General features: G+C 44.2%; 1 protein-coding gene across 3 annotated transcripts in view; it reads right to left on the reverse strand.

The window, feature by feature from the left end:
- LOC129818732 (tetratricopeptide repeat protein 28-like) overlaps positions 1 to 19,721 on the reverse strand; it is a 114,754-nt gene that overhangs the window by 80,191 nt on the left and 14,842 nt on the right. Inside the window, exon 1 of one of the 3 annotated variants that reach the window (XM_055874908.1) lies at positions 1,555 to 2,472. The exons of the other annotated variants lie outside the window; for them this stretch is intronic. Within the exon in view, the coding sequence (XP_055730883.1) occupies positions 1,555 to 1,581 (27 nt within the window). The 5' untranslated portion in view covers positions 1,582 to 2,472. Of the gene's footprint in view, positions 1 to 1,554; positions 2,473 to 19,721 lie in introns of those variants that run through there. 3 annotated transcript variants of the gene reach the window in all.

Raw genomic sequence — 19,721 nt, forward strand, 5'->3', positions numbered from 1 at the left:
AGTCATGATGTTTTCATCTGATTGTCAAACAACCACTTCAAAGGGCTCCTTTACTAGGCTACCCGCGCACGTTCATCCCTCCACTCTCAACATTTACAGCATCCAAACAGTTGTGAATGGAAAGACACATCTGTTACACAAAATACCAAAAACCGTAATGACATTTGGCAATTGTCATTGCGCCAGAATTTATGCGTCCACTGCTGTCCGCGCGCGTCTCGGTGTCGGCCACTCATCTCTGCCTTGCCAAAATGTCAGTGTTCTCCTCGAACCACATCGCATTTGAGAGCGTAGCCTATACCCGTTTTCAAGTTCATTCGCAAATTGGTCATGCCTCTAACATGCGGTAATGATAAAAAGTGGCGTAATAGCCTACAGTTTTCTTGAGATTTTTTTGTTTTGTGATAGGCTCATGTTTTACCGGTACGACATACTCCCACTATATATTTTGTCGGGACGACTTAACGGACCGTACCGCCTTGCTTACACCCGTAATTTAATGCAACACTGAATGTACACAAACAGAGACACACAGACACACAATAGCTGTCTTCTGAAGCTAGGGTAAACATTAGTAGTAAAAGGGAGAGAATCTACAGTACTCAATAAACCTGCTCCTGGAGAGATACAGGATGTATAGGCTTTTGTTTCAGCCCAGCACTAACACACCTGATTCAACTAATGATCAATAAACACTTGATCAACCCTACTCTAGTCCTAGGTCCTGGAGTGTGGGGTGTTTTAGTTAGTAACACTGCTAATAGGGCTCCCGAGTGGCACAGCGGTCTAAGGCACTGCATCTCAGTACTAGAGGCGTCACTACAAGCCCTGGTTTGATTCCAGGCTGTATCGTAACCGGCCGTGATTGTGAGTCCCACAGGCCGGCGCACAATTGGCCCAGCATCGTCCGAGTTTGGCCGTCATTGTAAATAAGAATTTGTTCTTAACTGACTTGCCTAATTAAATAAAAGTTAAGAAATAATACTAACAATAATAAACCAATGCAAGGTACAGGTAGACACACATATAGGACACATAGATGGGGCATAAACAGTCAATAATCTGTTTACACCATCACATTACACACCTGGTCTTACACACAGTACTATATCTCCAGAGAGAGGCATTAAGTACCTTATAGGTTATCTCTCTCGCTCTGTGTGTGTGTGTGTGTGTGTGTGTGTGTGTGTGTGTGTGTGTGTGTGTGTGTGTGTGTGTGTGTGTGTGTGTGTGTGTGTGTGTGTGTGTGTGTGTGTGTGTGTTATATTACCACTCCCGCAGATTACATGCCCTATCAGTTACCTGTACACAATGGGAAAGAGTAGAGGTATTTTCCCTCAGGTCCTATCTGAGTGTGGTGTGTGTGAGAGAGTGATCTTGGCTAGTAGCCTATGTGAATCTGACATATCTCTCCATGGACACTCAACTTCTGGCAGAACACAAAGACAATAGCAACACAATCCCCATGCCATCATTCAATTTTTAAGTGTGCATTGCAAGGCAACTTGTAGCCTCAGCGTCCAGAAAGAAGCCCTATGTACAAGTCCCAATTACCTTCTTACGGGGCTGCCATTTCATCATATTTGAGAACGACAAAAGTCCAGCATCAAAGTGTCACTCAGCCTGTGGAGGGGGCCTGAAAGTCAGTCATCATACCGCCCACCGAGCCTCAGGACTGCCGCCTAACCCCTCTCTGTCCTGCGGAGGATTGGGCTGACACCGGGGTTGTGACGGCCACCTGGGGGTCTCCGTAAAAGCCCACGTCAAAACGTGCATCCAGGTCAGTCTACAGGGTGGTAGGGAGAAAGCGCGTGCTTCGGCTGAAGCAGCGTCTAGTCCTCTTTGGACTCACTTTCGGGAGTTTAGGTTAAGAATGAAATTCAGGCTGATAGAAGTTTGATGTCCCGTTCTTATTTTTATGAATACATTTCCAATTATGATGTGTGACAGCCTTGCAGTCTTACATCGATCCAAACAGTTTCTATAACTTAATAATAGGCTAGCTATTGTGGATTTGTGGTCCGTTATTTTAACGCTGGGTAGTCTGTGAGTGGATGGATGTAGTATGTAGGTACCACAACCCTGTAATAATGGCATTCGTTTCGCAGTCAAGTGTCACATCTCCCTGGCTACAAAACTTGCGATGCAGAATTCCAAAACAGGAAGTAATTCCCCCAAAATAACTCCAGAAAACAGCGTGAGATAGCCTACATAGAAAAACGGAGAGAGGGCAAAATACGAGAAAGTCCGTCACTACAAGAGAAACTGTCCACTGTTTAAAAAATCCTTAAACTATATTTCCGGATATCGGTTGCTGGAATAACGTGGCTGGTGAGGCTATGGACTGGAGTAGCGTAGGGGAACGAATTCCCTCCCATGCGCGTGCGCTCCACTCCACTCCCGCTGTGTGTGTGCACGTATGGAAAGACTGTGAGTGTGTGAAAGAGAGGTATCTAGAGCTCTCACTCCACAGGGTCATAGAGCCGTCACCATCAATGTTACGTTACAGATGCTCCAGCCTAGTCTCATAGACGAGACGTAACATAGAAAACGTAAATATGTCACACTCCAATTAGTATGATATGTTATGTTTGGTAGGGTTATTAAGACAGAAGGTTACCTAAGAGTGGTTGGTCAAGGTGGATGGGTCGGCATATATCGTGAATATTTATCAACCCAAAGGTTGCGTGTTCGAATCACATCACAGACAACTTTAGCTAATTAGCAACTTTGCACCTACGTACTACTTTTTAGCTACTTTGCAACTATAATGCACAAAAATATACACGCAACATATAAAGTGTTGCTCCCATGATTCATGAGCTGAAATAAAAGATCCCAGAAATGCTCCATACACACAAAAAGTTTATTTTGCTTACATTTTGTGCACAAATTTGTTTCCATTACTTTTAGTGAGCATTTCTCATTTGCCAAGATAATCCATCCACCTGACAGGTGTGGCATATCAAGATGCTGATTAAACAGCATGATCATTACACAGGTGCACCTTGTGCTGGGGACAATAAAAGGCCACTCTAAAATGTACAGTTTTGTCACACAACACAATGCCACAGATGTCTCAAGTTGAGGGAGCATGCAATTAGCATGCTGACTGCATGAATGTCCACCAGAGCTGTTGCCAAAGACCCACCTGGACAGCTGATGAAATTGCTGTGTGTAATAAAGCCCTTTTGTGGGGAAACTAAAATGTATGCACTCACTACTGTAAGTCACTCTGGATAAGAGCGTCTGCTAAATCACTCAAATGTAAATGTAAAATGAAAAACAAATTCCTCCCTTATGAACTGTAACTCAGTAAAATTGTTGAAATTGTTGCGTTTATATTTTTGTTCAGTATTAATACAGATTCTTGGATTTACATACAGAATAATAGAAAAAGCTCTGAGACCAGGTTGGATGCTTAAGTGCCACTTTTTTTCATCCTAATGATCTCTCTCTGCCATACAATTTATGATGTGAGACAGTTTCCAAAGTGTAGGCTTTGCACTGCTTTTTAAAAACTGTCTTGTTTCTGCCCCCACTTCCTTGAGGTAAAGAATACGTTGCTGTCAGTTGCACTGATATACACTGCTCAAAAAAATAAAGGGAACACTTAAACAACACAATGTAACTCCAAGTCAATCACACTTCTGTGAAATCAAACTGTCCACTTAGGAAGCAACACTGATTGACAATAAATGTCACATGCTGTTGTGCAAATGGAATAGACAAAAGGTGGAAATTATTGGCAATTTGCAAGACACCCCCCAAAACAGAAGTGATTCTGCAGGTGGTGACCACAGACCACTTCTCAGTTCCTATGCTTCCTGGCTGATGTTTTGGTCACTTTTGAATGCTGGCGGTGCTCTCACTCTAGTGGTAGCATGAGACGGAGTCTACAACCCACACAAGTGGCTCAGGTAGTGCAGTTCATCCAGGATGGCACATCAATGCGAACTGTGGCAAAAAGGTTTGCTGTGTTTGTCAGCGTAGTGTCCAGAGCATGGAGGCGCTACCAGGAGACAGGCCAGTACATCAGGAGACGTGGAGGAGGCCGTAGGAGGGCAACAACCCAGCAGCAGGACCGCTACCTCCGCCTTTGTGCAAGGAGGTGCACTGCCAGCACCCTGCAAAATGACCTCCAGCAGGCCACAAATGTGCATGTGTCTGCTCAAACGGTCAGAAACAGACTCCATGAGGGTGGTATGAGGGCCGGACGTCCACAGGTGGGGGTTGTGCTTACAGCCCAACACCGTGCAGGACGTTTCGCATTTGCCAGAGAACACCAAGATTGGCAAATTCGCCACTGGCGCCCTGTGCTCTTCACAGATGAAAGCAGGTTCACACTGTGCACATGAGCACATGTGACAGACGTGACAGAGTCTGGAGACGCCGTGGAGAACGTTCTGCTGCCTGCAACATCCTCCAGCATGACCGGTTTGGCGATGGGTCCGTCATGGTGTGGGGTGGCATTTCTTTGTGCTCGCCAGAGGTAGCCTGACTGCCATTAGGTACCGAGATGAGATCCTCAGACCCCTTGTGAGACCATATGCTGACACATGCACATTTGTGGCCTGCTGGAGGTCATTTTGCAGGGCTCTGGCAGTGCACCTCCTTGCACAAAGGTGGAGGTAGTGGTCCTGCTGCTGGGTTGTTGCCCTCCTACGGCCTCCTCCACGTCTCCTGATGTACTGGCCTGTCTCCTGGTAGCGCCTGCATGCTCTGGACACTACGCTGACAGACACAGCAAACCTTTTTGCCACAGTTCGCATTGATGTGCCATCCTGGATGAACTGCACTACCTGAGCCACTTGTGTGGGTTGTAGACTCTGTCTCATGCTACCACTAGAGTGAGAGCACCGCCAGCATTCAAAAGTGACCAAAACATCAGCCAGAAAGCATAGGAAAACTAGCTAGTCAAACTTTGAGGGAACAGTTGTTCGGCAAAGTTGGGACCAGCGTTGCCTAACAGTTACATTTGAGTCAGGTTTAATTTTCACATCTCAAAGAGTATTTTTATATGCACACTAATAATTGAATCTTCAACTGACTATGGCAGTAGGCCAAGTATGGCATTAGTCATGTAAACACCTTACTCTGTTTATCTTAAATCGGCGTACGGTCATAATCGAAGTAAGCATAGTCCGATTAAAACCCCTGGTTTTCTGAGCTATCTTTCAAATTGTTAGACCATGTATACACCTTTATCGGATTTTTTCTAGTGTCTTTAATCTGCGCATGTGTCAAATGTGATTGTTTCGTCAACACTAAACGCGCCACTCCAGCACGAAGTGATCGCGTGCGTTGATGTTCTTTGGATATGGTGGCCAGTGGCAAAAGTCAACACTTTTGGAGCGAAAACTAAATTCTGTTCATGTTAAATATCATAAAGGAAATGGACATTCTTACGTTTTTAGACGGGCGTAAACACCGGAACTGCGACATGTTCAATAAAGTCTCGGCTAAAATGAGAGAGGGTGGCTTCGTCAGGGACAGTGGAACAAATGAGGTTTCGTTGGAAGGCATTAAAACAGGGTTTCCTCAAAGCTAAGAAGCAAAACAACACCAGTGAATCCAATCCAGTGAAATGTTCACTGGGATGTTGGGGCATCGACCACTGTCAACAACAGAGAAGGGTTAGACATGGGCTTTGAGGATCAAACCATTGAAGTCCTTTATTTAAAGGGAAAGAACAAGCTGATCCTAACTGTTATAGGCCTTTCTTTTTTCTCTGTTGATCAAAAGTGTTGGAAAAACTTGTCAATAATCTTCTTGATGTCTATAGTATTCTCTCTGGTATTCTCTCTGGTATTCTCTCTGGTTTCCGCTCAGGTTATGGATGTGTCACTGCAACCTTAAAGGTCCTCAATGATGTCACCATTTCCCTTGATTCTAAGCAATTTTGTGCTGCTATTTTTATTAACTTGGCCAAAGCTTTTGATACGGTAGACCATTCCATTCTTGTGAGCCGGCTAAGGAGTATTGGTGTCTCTGAAGGGTCTTTGGCTTTGTTTGCCAACTACCTCTCTCAAAGAGTGCAGTGTATAATGTCAGAATATCTGCTGTCTCAGCCACTGCCTGTCACCAAGGGTGTACCCCAAGGCTCGATTCTAAGCCCCACGCTCTTCTCAATTTACATCAACAACATAGCGCAGGCAGTAGGAAGCTCTCTCATCCATTTATATGCAGATGATACAGTCTTATACTCAGCTGGCCCCTCCCTGGATTTTGTGGTAAAAACGCTTTACAACAAAGCTTTCTTAGTGTCCAACAAGCTTTCTCTGCCCATAACCTTGTTCTGAACACCCCCAAAACAAAGGTCATGTGGTTTGGTAAGAAGAATGCCCCTCTCCCCACAGATGTGATTACTACCTCTGAGGGTTTAGAGCTTGAGGTAGTCACCTCATACGAGTACTTTGGAGTATGGCTAGATGGTTCACTGTCCTTCTCTCAGCACATATCAAAGCTGCAGGCTAAAGTTAAATCTAGACTTGGTTTCCTCTATCGTAATCGCTCCTCCTTCACCCCAGCTGCCAAACTAACCCTGATTCAGATGACCATCCTACCCATGCTAGATTACAGAGATGTAATTTATAGATTGGCAGGTAAAGGTGCTCTCGAGCGGCTAGATGTTCTTTATCATTCGGCCATCAGATTTGCCACCAATGCTCCTTATAGGACACATCACTGCACTATATACTCTTCTGTAAACTGCTCATCTCTGTATACCTGTCGCAAGACCCATTGGTTGATGCTTATTTATAAAACCCTCTTAGGCCTCAGTCCCCCTATCTGAGATATATACTGCAGCCCTCATCCTCCACATACAACACCCGTTCTGCCAGTCACCAAAGCACACACATCCCTGGGTCGCTCGCTCGTCTTTTCAGATCGCTGCAGCTAGCGACTGGAACAAGCTGCAACAAACACTCAAACTGGACAGTTTTATCTCAATTTCTTCATTCAAAGACTCATTCATGGATACTCTTACTGACAGTTGTGGCAGCTTTGCGTGATGTATTGTTGTCTCTACCTTCTTGCCCTTTGTGCTGTTGTCTGTGACCAATAATGTTAGTACCATGTTTTGTGCTGCTACCATGTTGTGCTGCTGCCATGATATGTTGCTACCATGTTGTTGTCATGTGTTGCTGCCATGCTATGATGTTGTTTTAGGTCTCTCTTTATGTAGTGTTGTGTTGTCTCTCTTGTCGTGATGTGATTTGATTTGATTCGTGTGTTTTGTCCTATATTTTTATTTAATTTATTTTTAATCACGGCCCCCGCAGGAGGCCTTTTGCCTTTTGGTAGGCCGTCATTGTAAATAATAATTTGTTCTTAACTGACTTGCCAAGTTAAATAAAGATTAAATAAAATACAATTAAAATAAATGAGGACGTTCCACCGGATGAGACATCATCAATACCCTCAGGTATGTTGGCTTGCAAATGATAGGCTAAGTTAGCTAGCTAATGTAGTTTCTGATGTAGCTAGCTTGTTTAACGTTAGGTATTAAAACACAGCCAATGCCAGCTAGCTTCATTAGGCTAACCAGGTTGATAGAAACTCACTTTAGCTACCCGTTGGCTAGGGAAAGTAACGTTAAAGCCATCTAGCTAACTATCCCTGATGGATTGCCAACACATACTATGGAGATGGCCATAGTATATGGTGGCAAGCCATGTTACAGTGATAGTAGCTAAATTTAGAAAGGTAGCTATCAAACTAACATACCAATCAAGCCAGCTAGCAGAAAGCTAGCTAAGTTAGCACATTTTTTTTTGTTTTGCACAGGCTGCTGGCTAGTCAGGTTGTAGCTGGCTTACCTAGCTAACTTGCTATGACGAAAACATTTTCTGCAATGGTGGCAATAGTTTGCTTGCTATCTGCAGTTATGCAGCCTAGTTAGCTAGTTAACTTAGTTTCCATCTCGGTGTTGTTCTTTCTTTCTGAGAAACAGGTGATTCAACAGGCGCTTCCGATTAATCTGTGATTGATCAAGGACGGGAGTCAGAGAGGCCTGCCAAAACAACATCACAGCCAGATACATATGGTATGTATTTCAGCAAATCATTTTATTATAGGTTATAATATATGATCTTTTAAAAACAAATATGGTCTATTTCTCTGCAGTGTCAGGTGTGACGTCAAAGAGAAGAAGAGGTAACTCGGCAATGGCTAAATGGTCTTCTCAACACCAGACCTTTTTGGAGAGAATGGCAGCAGAAAAACACATGGCTGGAGGCGCAGATAGTGCAGAGCCAGGGGAGGGAGGAGTGGCTCATCTCTTTGATTGTGGAGTCCAATGCACATACCACAGAGCATGTGGTGCCTCTGCTGCATGAAGGCTTCTGAAGCATCCAGCCACCACCACTGCCCCAGACAATGTTTGTCCCATCTCCCTATCAAGGATTCCACACACCTCCCGAAAACTACCAAATGCATGCCAATCCTGCCTCAAGCACAGCCTTCTTTGACCAACCAGCTGATGAAGAAGAAACAAAATACTTCCAAGACTTAGTTCCAACACGTAGTTCCTAACATGTTGTTGCTCAGTTCAGTTTAGGGGCTAATAGTTGGCTCTGAAGTCCACGAGCAAGTCCCTAAAGGTTTATTTCTGTTGAACTGGTGTGATGGAAATGTTTATCTTTGTGTTTTTCTAATAACCAATTTCTGTGTTCATGCAAGTGGCTGATTGAATGTGCCTGGCAGGAATCCTCACTATCAGTATCTGCAATTTGGCAGTATGCCCAGAACCTTGTTTTGAAAACGAAATATATCTCAGTTTCAAGGTCTCAGCTTAGAGGGAGGAAGCCTTGTGAGGTATTTGTCAGTGAGGCATTTGTCTGTAGGCATTTATAAGAGAAGTGTCTACGTGGTCTGCAGCCACTGGTAGAGAATAGCATAAAGTGCACTAGGTGCTATTCTATATGTATAGTGAAGATACATATGGTGCATAGGAAGTAGCGACAAAGAATCGTTGAAGATGCATATTGAGTAATAAGGGTGATTACTGAGTGTGTTTGGGAATAGTACTAAGTGAATGTGGATGTGAAAGTTGTGTGATTATGAGATGTGACAGACTAACTGATTGAAATGTGGATAATAAAAGATTGACATTTGGATAATAAGCGATTGTAATTTGGATAATAAAGAGATTGAAATTTGATTAGAGATTGAAATGTAGCTATTAAATAGAGAGTGAATAAGAGCTGTCATTGGACTAGCTCCAGTGAGAAAGATGATTGAATGGATACCCCAACCAGTTCTGTGTGGGCTGAGTATTTCTATCTATAACATTATCTAGGGGTTCTGTCCACCCCCGCCCATCGTAGTCTGGGACTACAAATAATAGCATGAGTGTTATTGAGCACGGGGTGTTGTTTTATATGTACAGGAAGTAGCGGTCTATAGGCATTTCTGGGAATTGTCTATGTACGACCACTGTACCATAGTCTCTGGGAGGCTAGAGAACCGTTGAAGATTCATATGGTGCATAGACGCACATGGAGTGGTGTGGATGTGAATACCTAAGTATAGTTACAGTACCAGTCAAATGATTGGACACACTTACAGATTTTTCTTTATTTTTACTATTTTCTACATTGTAGAATAATAGTGAAGACATCAAAACTATGAAATAACACATATGCAATCATGTATTAACCAAAAAAGTGTTAAACAAATCAAAATATATATTATATTTCAGATTCTTCAAAGTAGCCACCCTTTGTCCTGATGACAGCTTTGCATACTTTTGGCATTCTCTCAACCAGCTTCATTAGGTAGTCACCTGGAATGCATTTCAATTAACAGGTGTGCCTTGTTAAAAGTACATTTCTGGACTTTTTTTTCTTCTTAATGGTTTGAGCCAATCAGTTGTGTTGTGAGTGGTATACAGAAGATAGCTCTAGAAAATAGTAAAATCTTTAAAAGAAACTATGTATATTTTTTAGTTAATTAAAGTAAATGTTGCAGTCAAAATTGCTGTGCTTGATAACATTTGTGCAACTTGATAACATTTGTGCATCTTTCAAATAAAATTCAAAACAAATATTTATTAGCATCAACAAAACATTTTTACAACATATTATGACAGGATTGCTTTGGCTCAATACAGTAGTGGTAGTAGGCCGACTTGTAGTACTACTAAGTCCTATTTAGTCTTTGACATTTCAGGTAATTTGTTTACATTTCTCGCCTGTGGAGAGGGAAGTTAGCTGCCATGTACTCTGTCAGGGCTTGCCTTGCAGCATGACCATCAGAGTTGGTTGCATTCTGTGCTTGTGCACCAGGTTGAGGTAGGGTTCTCTCCAGGTCGCCAAGAACTAAAATGTTCACCTGCCTCCCTGTACTGTATGTCCTTCACCCTAAAGGTAAGATGACAATAGTAAGTCATTACACATTATCAAGAAAGTGGATAAGATATTAAGGTAAGTAAACAGGTAGGCAGCGCAGAAGTACAGTGTGTGTGTGTGTCTCTCAATTTAGCCATTCTGGATACAATTAACGTGAGGAGGCATGATGACCATGGAATGCTAGGTAAGTAGGTAGACCACTGTGTGTGTGTGTACCAACCTTTGGGAGTAGGTGAGCCTTCTCAAACGGAGTCGATTGTCTCACTACATTTGCATCATGTGCACTCCCAGGCAGTTTGCGGCTGATGTTCCAAATGCTGTGTCAGATTACACATGTACAGATATTAATTACATATAGATTAGACATTCAAAGTACTTCATTCACATTCATTGAAACAGGGGTAAACCTTACCGATAGGTATCATCAACAATCCCTTGAAGAACATAGGAAGGCCGGCCTTTGCAGTTGACAAAGTCCCTGTATCCGTCAGTAGGTGGCAGGATAGGGATATGTGCACCGTCCACGCATCCGATGATTTGCGGAGTGTGGTACACCCTCTCAACTCTCTGTGCGATAGTGCAGGCCTCCTCCAGCGTTGGGACTTTGATAAGATCTCTGATCACCGAGGACACCGTTGCCTCAGAACATACACACAAACTTTTTCACTGTTGATTTGTCTACCGCAAACTGATTGGCTACAACATAATATTCCCCACAGCTTCCCAGTTTGTAGCAGGCAATCGCCACTCGCATTTCAAGTGGCGCAGCCGCACGAACAGTAGTATCATTGGGGCGCAGGCTTCTCTCCATCATGCCGCATAGCTTCTGAAAGGATCTTCAGGGCATGCGAAAGTTCTCTCCATTCTGCATCAGTATATTCTATGAGGACCACTCTCTCACGCCAATCCTTTACTGCGAACTCGCATCCAACACCCATGAGTGGTCTGGGGTGGCAAGAACGGTACCTCTCCAACCATGATAACAAAGGAAGATGCCTCTGCTGTATGAGGGAATGACGGCGTCTTCTGCTTTTCGCCAACGTTGAGAATAATAAAGTTTGATTTAGCTCGTTTTGTAATAGTTGTAAGAAAACCGCGAAAAACAAGGAGTACCAAAACACTCATGTTTCTTTTTATCTCTGCTAACTTCCAGTATCCTAGCTAGCTAACAAGTAGCTACCCTTGTTATCAATTGTTTACTAGGGGAGCACAGGAGTTGACAACAAGTAACAATTGTGGGATCTCGTGACATCACTTCCCCTAGATAGTCCGATCATCAAATGAATCCATATATACCGGGTTATTAGGGGAAGTGATATTATTTGGATTTATTAGTATTAGTTTTAAATCAAACTATTGCATTAATCTGATTATTCACAGTAGTCTCTCCTCTCCTCTTGAGTCTCTCCTCAAACACTCTTGCACACTGAGGGCGAGACACATTCATTGACACAGGCTCTTTCTCAATGCTCTAAAAACCTCGGTCATTCTGGCTCCCGTTGTTCAGAGAGAAGGGCAGCCTGTCTCTCCCCCCTGGAGGACGACCTGTCATGTCCCATCTGCTGTCCTCTACTGCAGCTACAGCTTCTGCAGGACCTGCCTGGAGGCCACCTGGAAGCAGGGAGGGACCAAGGTCTGCCCCATCTCCAGAAACACGTTTCCCGAGGTCCAGCCCCCTGCCAGCCCTGAGGAGGAACGCCGGTGAGACCCTTTGGAGGGAGAAGCAGTCCAAAAAGAGGGTCAAAGAGGAGTCTACATAGGACAAATCTCATGGGGAACCCCTAGGCTCCAACACCCCAAACACACTTCATGTGCCGCCGCCACATCCAGAAGCTGGGCTTGTTCTACTTGGCACTCGAAGGCGCCAGGCGGCCCATCATTACGCACACTTGTCACCATCGTTACGCGGATCAGCGCTTCATCACTTATAGATTGCCTCCCCTATATCTGTCTATTCCTCAGTTTCCTCCCCGTGTCAGCATTAACGTAATTTTGTTCCCCCTGTCCAGATGCTGTTCTTGTTTTGTTTCATGTCCGTTTATCCATTTCATCTTCACTCCCTGTACTTGCTTATTGTCTCCCAGCGTCTGTCCTCACACTAAACGAGCCTACAGGATAAAATGGCTGACAAGACAAAACCCTGCAGGGAAGAAATTGCATCTCACATCGGGGCGCAGGCCCAGAAAACCAAGATAAAAGATGAATTTGAGAGGCTGCATCTCTTCCTGAGAAAAGGAGAGGCAGAGGATAGCCAAGCTAAGGGAGGAAGAGCAGAAGAAGAGTAAAAGGATGAACGAGAAATTGGAAGAGATTAGTAAAGTGATGTCATCGCTGTCCAACAGAATCAGGGAAGTGGAAAAGAAGCAGTTGGGCGATGACACTGCATTCCCGCAAAGCTACAAGACCTAACCCTTGCAGAGGACGAAGAGTCTTCCAGATAACCCAGAGAGGTTGTTAATCAGAGACGTCCTGGGCTCAGAGGGATTAACCTCAGGGATTCACAGCTGGGAGGTCGATGTGGGTACAATGAAGGGTACTGTGAAGAGTGGTTGGTAAGGCTGGGGTTGGTAGCCAGGGAGACAACTATGGAGGTTAAAATTTTGTCTGTAGGAGTGATGGAAGGTGAACCAATGAGAATGGAAGAGAAGCCAGACAAGAACAGGATTCAGCTGGACTGGGACAAAGAAGATGTGTCCTTCTATGATTGTATCCACATGACCTCCAGACCTTTAACCAAACATTTACAAAACAGGTGTATCCATACTTCTATGTCGGTTTGTAGAACAAGGAACCGCTGGATATTCTACCAATGGAGGTTTCTATAAACCATGCCAAATGTGTATTTTAAGGGTGTAACGGTACATGAATTCGTACTGAAAGGTTGGACCTTGGTTCGGTCCACACTGTGAACACGAATGAATACATAAAAAATAAATATTTACAAAATGAAAGCACAAGGCCTATAGGCAGTGGCGGATTTAGGTATAGGCGACATGGGCAGCCGCCCAGGACGGCATCTTGCCGAGGGTGATCGGTTTTGTATCGCTCATTCGCACATCACGTCAATAATATAATGTCACCGTGTGGGACTGTGGGTCAATTAACCTTGTCAGAGTGGGCGCCCTGATTCTAGTTTGTGAGCTAGGCAGGCTACTGCCTGGGAAAGTCTCCCACTCAGAAGTACGAGATGGGGAGGGGGGCGGGGGTAGGTTGACCTCAGGTCTCTCCACTGGAAGCCCGAGGTAGGGGGAGTGGGGGAATCTATCAAATAGCGGACCTCTAACTTTGTACAGTAGTAACGCAATTAGTAAAATCAGCCACACTATGAAATGCTACCAAATAAACCACAATTCATTCATAATTCACAGACATATTGTTGCATTTATTTCTGGTTTATACAAAATCGTTAAGAATAATATAAAACCAGTCTGCACACCACCAAGGTGAATTGGTTTAGTCTTGGCTCTTGGTTGACAGTGTTGGGGGATAGGTAATGTATTAATGCTCGAGTGCCAATTCAACACAAATTTGTTTCTATTTGTCTTTGGTACTTGTCTTATTATTGTATATATTTTTATATACTTTTAAAATGTCATGATTATTTATTTGTATTGTTCCAGATGTCTGAATAAAAATGTTTTAGTGCAGAATGGTGATTATAATTTTTGGGGTGGGGGACACTGAAGGAAGCCATACAAGCTAGAACTGCCACTGCCTATAGGCTATGCCTACAATGCGCTGTAGACTTATGCCTCTTGAATAAATGTAAGCTGAAACAAACAAAAAAACATTTCAGGCTATTCCAATAAAACAACTAGAGACAATGCACACATTGAACATTTTTGTTACAATCTTAATTGTCGCATTTCAAACTGTCCTTTTGTGAGGCGCAGCCGGGAACCAGTTCTGTGGGGTCAACAAACCAGAATTGGAGGATCCTTAATAATCGTTTAAATCTCCAGTTTGGAGACATTTTGGCTTCCAAGTAAATTCCAACGGCGATGGACAGAGAGTTGTGGACAAAACGTTAACAGAGTGTCACCACGATCAACGAAAATAGCCTACGCATCTGCCAACACGTCAGACATGTTGACAGATTTAGGCCGACATCACACCAGTATACCGGAGCAAGACTGAAACACAAAGGAACAACAATCCAACATCTTCTCCCCTCTGCATTGAAGCAGCCCTTGGCATCTGATCGGACTGGGCCAAACAATAAGAGCGATAGGTAGGCTATGTTTACATATGTTTTACCCTCTTCGGTTTAAAGCAGCGGATGGATGTGCGCCTAGGATGTGCGCCTATTCTCGGTGGTTGAGAATAAGGGGTTTCAGTACCTTGTGGACGTGCTCGAGTCACTTTACGAACTTCCCTCTTGCACCCATGTCTGCAAACAGGTAGTACCCGCTCTATATAAGGAAACCAAAGCCTACGTTTTCAATTAATTGTCCAATGCACCCTGTGTTGCGCTTACTTAACAGTGACAGCCAATCACATTAACCCGGAGTGGGAGATGTACCGTGCTACAAACATACCCCTTTTATGAGAATCACAAATGCGCATCTGGCACTGACTGAGGCAGTGTCGTGGTGCGTTCGTAAACCATGTGGCAATTTACCACATACCACTGGGAAACAAATCCACTTGAATAGTGGTAATTAATAGTGTGAAACTCATCTGTCATCCTAAGCACCCACTTCTCCCACATGGTGACCTCTGACATCACCTACTAAGGAAATGGCCTCTATAACAGCATTCTGGGCAGTTAAATGCAACAACAAAACACAAAAGGAAATCTACAGTATTATTGTGGTTTTTGCACTCTATCATTTTTTTTTAATAAGCATTGTAGTTATACTTTTAGTTTATAGTTGACACAGTTTGTTGGCCATTAGCCAATTTGCGTTTCTCAATGTGTTCAAATCACATGAATGCATCCAACTGATATGTAAGACTTCACAACTGGGAAATACCCACCTTCCACATGAATGCATCACAACTGGTAAATACCCACCTTCCACATGATTGCAAATACAGCATCGTAGTGGACACTTGAGAGGCCCAACATAACAATCCGGTAACAACAGACAATGCGAGCAACATTGTGAATGCTGAACATGGTGAATGACATTTCATTCTAGCCATTGTGCCAAAACTGAACTGACCACAAAACGTACCTAACCGTGGGTTTGGTGAACCGTTACATATCTACTCAACTTCCATTTGTTGGAGTTTTGTTTCTCTACTGAAAGAATTTAACATGTTGTTTGAAGAGGATTACTGCAGTGCCATTGGTTACATTGTTCATTTAAAATACTTTTTACATGTTAAAGTTAAGTATCTGTTTTAACTTCACAAGATAGATCATTAAAGCTTTCAATGTCAAATGTTTCTGGGCAATAAATTGTTTCAAATAAAGATTACGGCATAAGTAACAAAACAGTAAACAAACATGTCACACTTCCAAGAAGGGCATTCTTGAAAGTGTAAAGGTAGTTGTAAAGGTAGCAAACATTTAAAAATGGGAAATCTGGGATGAATAGCTCAGTTCTTGAAGAATATAACAAATGCTTCATGAGCTTAGTCCAACTGTTTACCCCACCAGACCCCAAAATATAAGCTTGTTTTATTCCATTATTTGTAAACAATGTAAAGAAACACTGTATATCTTCTAAACATGGTTAAAACTACCATTTTGATATCATGGATGGTCAGTCCTTGCATCCATAGCTCTGTCATTAAAGGGGTTTACATTCCTCCAGCCCCATCCCTCAGCTGTTAACCCCTAAAAGTATTGGTTTGCCCCCAGATTGCCCCTTTTAATTGAACAGGAAACAGCGTGTGTGTGTGTGTGTGTGTGTGTGTGTGTGTGTGTGTGTGTGTGTGTGTGTGTGTAGAACTATATACCATAACTATAGAAAGAGAACATCATTTGTATTAGTCTATTGCTTCCCCCTACCCAGTCAAGTGTCCTCAAATTCTCCTTGGTTTACTATTCTTGTGAGGACTTCTGGTCACAAGTATAGTAAAACAAAAAACCCACACACAGACAGGTTACATACCCAACGCCCAACAGTTGTGAAGAGTGAATCATCAGTTTAACCTTATCTGTCCTGCAAGGTCATTAGATTTGACTTTTCAACCCCCTCAGGGTCCATTTGGTAGAGCCCAGAGGGTGTTGAGGTGGTTTTGGCATTGGATCAGAACAATCCATCTTCATAATGGGGGAGGAGGGGGAGCCATTTAAGAGGGCCAGAGGGAAAGACAAGCAGCTGTTATTCTTAGAAACACACAGATGACTTGTTGTGTCTCTTGTCATATAGTGTGTGTGTGTGTGCACGCGTTGCCACGTGTGTGTGTGTGTATGTGATCTGCTGTCTGCGGATAGTGGCTCTGTTTCTGAGATAGGTGACACACATTCACTAACAGCTTTCATTATACCCTATGGGCTCCTAGCACCAAGTCAACCATCACACGCAACACACATCCTCTCTCACATACAATGCACGCAACACACATCCTCTCTCACATGCAATATGGGCCTGGCTAACTGCCTGGATCCCCGGCAATATTGTCATAATGTTATCCTCAGCTCCCCTTTCAAACAGCCTGATCGGCCAACCCCTGCGATGACAGACACAATCCCTCTATCCTCTTTCCTCTCCTAGTCCTGTTCCATCAACCACATGGTTCCTTCACTCTATTCTTTTTCTGTGTCGTTTTATTTAGCTTTAACAACACCGCTTGTGTTCAAAAGCTCTTTGATCATTCTTACACACACACACACACACTCTCTCTTGTGCGTGTGTGGTGTGTCCTCGGCTAAACTGGGCTAGCTGTGGGAGACAGGGAGCCCGTAGCTAGGGCTGGTAGGAGATTGATGTGAAGAAGAAATGCCAGCTTGAGGGGCAAACACATGTACACACACACACACACACACACACTCATCTGTGGTGTAGAGGTGTGGTCTGATAGGAGCTGTCAGCGTGTGAAGAGAAGCCCTGGGTGGAACAGACAGAACGTGACAGCCCAAAAAGAGAGGGAGAACGAGGGGGACGTAGAAAGAGGTTAGCATGTAGACGTGGGCACAAAATAGAGAATGTGCTGGCACTTAGCAACATCATGCAAATAGTCCGGGTAGCCATTTGATTACCTGTTCAGGAGACTTATGGCTTGGGCGTAAAAGCTGTTAAGGAGCCTTTTGGCCCTGGACTTGGAGCTCCGGTACCGCTTGCCATGCGGTAGTAGAGAGAAGAGTCTATGACTGGGGTGGGTGGGGTCTTTGACAATTTTAAGGGCCTTCCTCTGTAGAGGTCCTGGATGGCAGACAGCTTAGCCCCAGTGATGTACAGGGGCTAAGCTCAACCTGTTCCACAACAGCCCCGTCGATGAGAATGGGGGGCGTGCTCGGTCCTCCTTTTTCTGTAGTCCACAATCATCTCCTTAGTCGTTGCAGAGGGGGGTGTTTAGTCCCAGGGTCCTTAGCTTAGTGATGAGCTTTGAGGGCACTATGGTGTTGAACGCTGAGCTGTAGTTAATGAATAGCATTCTCACGTAGGTGTTCCTTTTGTCCAGGTGGGAAAGGGCGTGTGGAGTGCAATAGAGATTGCATCATCTGTGGATCTGTTCGGGCGGTATGCAAATTGGAGTGGGTCTAGGGTTCCTGAGATAAGGGTGTTGATGTGAGCGATTACCAGCCTTTCAAAGCACTTCAGGGCTACGGGCGTGAGTGCTACGTGTCTGTAGTCATTTAGGCAGGTTGCCTTTGTGTTGTTGGGCACAGGGACTTTGGTGGTCTGCTTGAAACATGTTGGTATTGTCACGACTTCTGCCGAAGTCGGTTCCTCTCCTTGTTCAGGTGGCGTTCGGCGGTCGACGTCGCCGGTCTTCTAGCCATCGCCGATCCACCTTTCATTTTCCATTTGTTTTGTCTTGTCTTCCTGCACACCTGGTTTACATCTCCTACTAATTAACATGTGCATTTAACCCTCTGTTCCCTCCATGTCTGTGTGGGGTATTGTTTATTGTCAAGGTTGACACGCTTCCGGCTGGTTTGCCCCGGGTTTTGTTTTATACCCGTGCTTTGTGGCAGCCGGTACTTTGTACTTGCGTTCTGTATCATGATTGCATAAGTAAAGTGCTTTATCCATTCATCTCTGCTCTCCTGCGCCTGACTTCCATGCACCAGCTACACCCACCATTGACAGGTATTACAGACTCAATCAGGGATATGTTGAAAATGTCTGTGAATACACCTGCCAGTTGGTCAGCACATGCTCGGAGCACACGGCCTGTTAATCCGCAGATGTTGGAACATTGCTGCGGGGACAGCCACAAAAGCATTAGTGAGGTTGGTCACTGATGTTGGGTGATTAGGCCTGGCTCGCAGTCGGTGTTCATCCCAAAGGTATTCGATGGGGTTGAGGTCAGGGCTCTGTGCAGGCCAGTCAAGTTCTTCCACACCGTTCTCGAAAACCATTTCTGTATGGACCTCACTTTGTGCAGGAGGGAATTTTCAAGCTGAAACAGGAAAAAAATGGTCTAGAATGTTATTGTATGCTGTAGCGTTAAGATTTCCCTTCACTGGAACTAAGGGCCCTAACCATGATAAACAGCCCCAGACCGTTATTCCTCCTCCACCAAACTTTACAGTTGGCACTGTGCCAAACCCAGATTCGTCCGTCGGACTGCCAGATGGTGAAGTGTGATTCATCACTCCAGAGAATGTATTTACACTGCTCCAGAGTCCAATGGCGGCAAGCTTTACACCACACCACCCGAAGCTTGGCATTGCGCATGGTGATCTTAGGCTTGTGTGCGGCTGCTCGGCCATGGAAACCCATTTCATGAAGCTCCCAACAAACAGTTATTGTGCTGACGTTGCTTCCAGAGGCAGTTAGAAACTCGGTAGTGAGAGTTGCAACCGTGGATAGACAATTTTGCTCCTTGTTGCTCCTAGACGTTTCCACTTCACAATAACAGCACTTACAGTTGACCGGGGCAGCTCTAGCAGGGCAGACATTTTACAAACTGACTTGTTGGAAAGTTGGCACCCTATGATGGTGCCACGTTGAAAGTCACAGAGCTTTTCAGTAAGGCCATTCAACTGCCATTGTTTGTCTATGGAGATTGCATGGCTGTGTGCTTGATTTGATACACCTGTCAGCAACGGCTGTGGCTGAAATAGGCTTATCCACTAATATGAAGGGGTGTCCACATACTTTTGTTTACATAGTGTATTAATGTGACAGTCAGATACTGCACTGACAGAGACAAAATAACTTGTCTCACTGCAGCTCACTCAGGTTCCTTCTCTCGCTCTCGCTCTCTCTTGCGCTCGTTCTTGCTCTCTCCTCCAGCAGT

Source organism: Salvelinus fontinalis, chromosome 21 (assembly GCF_029448725.1).
Source record: "Salvelinus fontinalis isolate EN_2023a chromosome 21, ASM2944872v1, whole genome shotgun sequence".
NCBI classification, from domain to species: Eukaryota; Metazoa; Chordata; class Actinopteri; order Salmoniformes; family Salmonidae; genus Salvelinus; species Salvelinus fontinalis.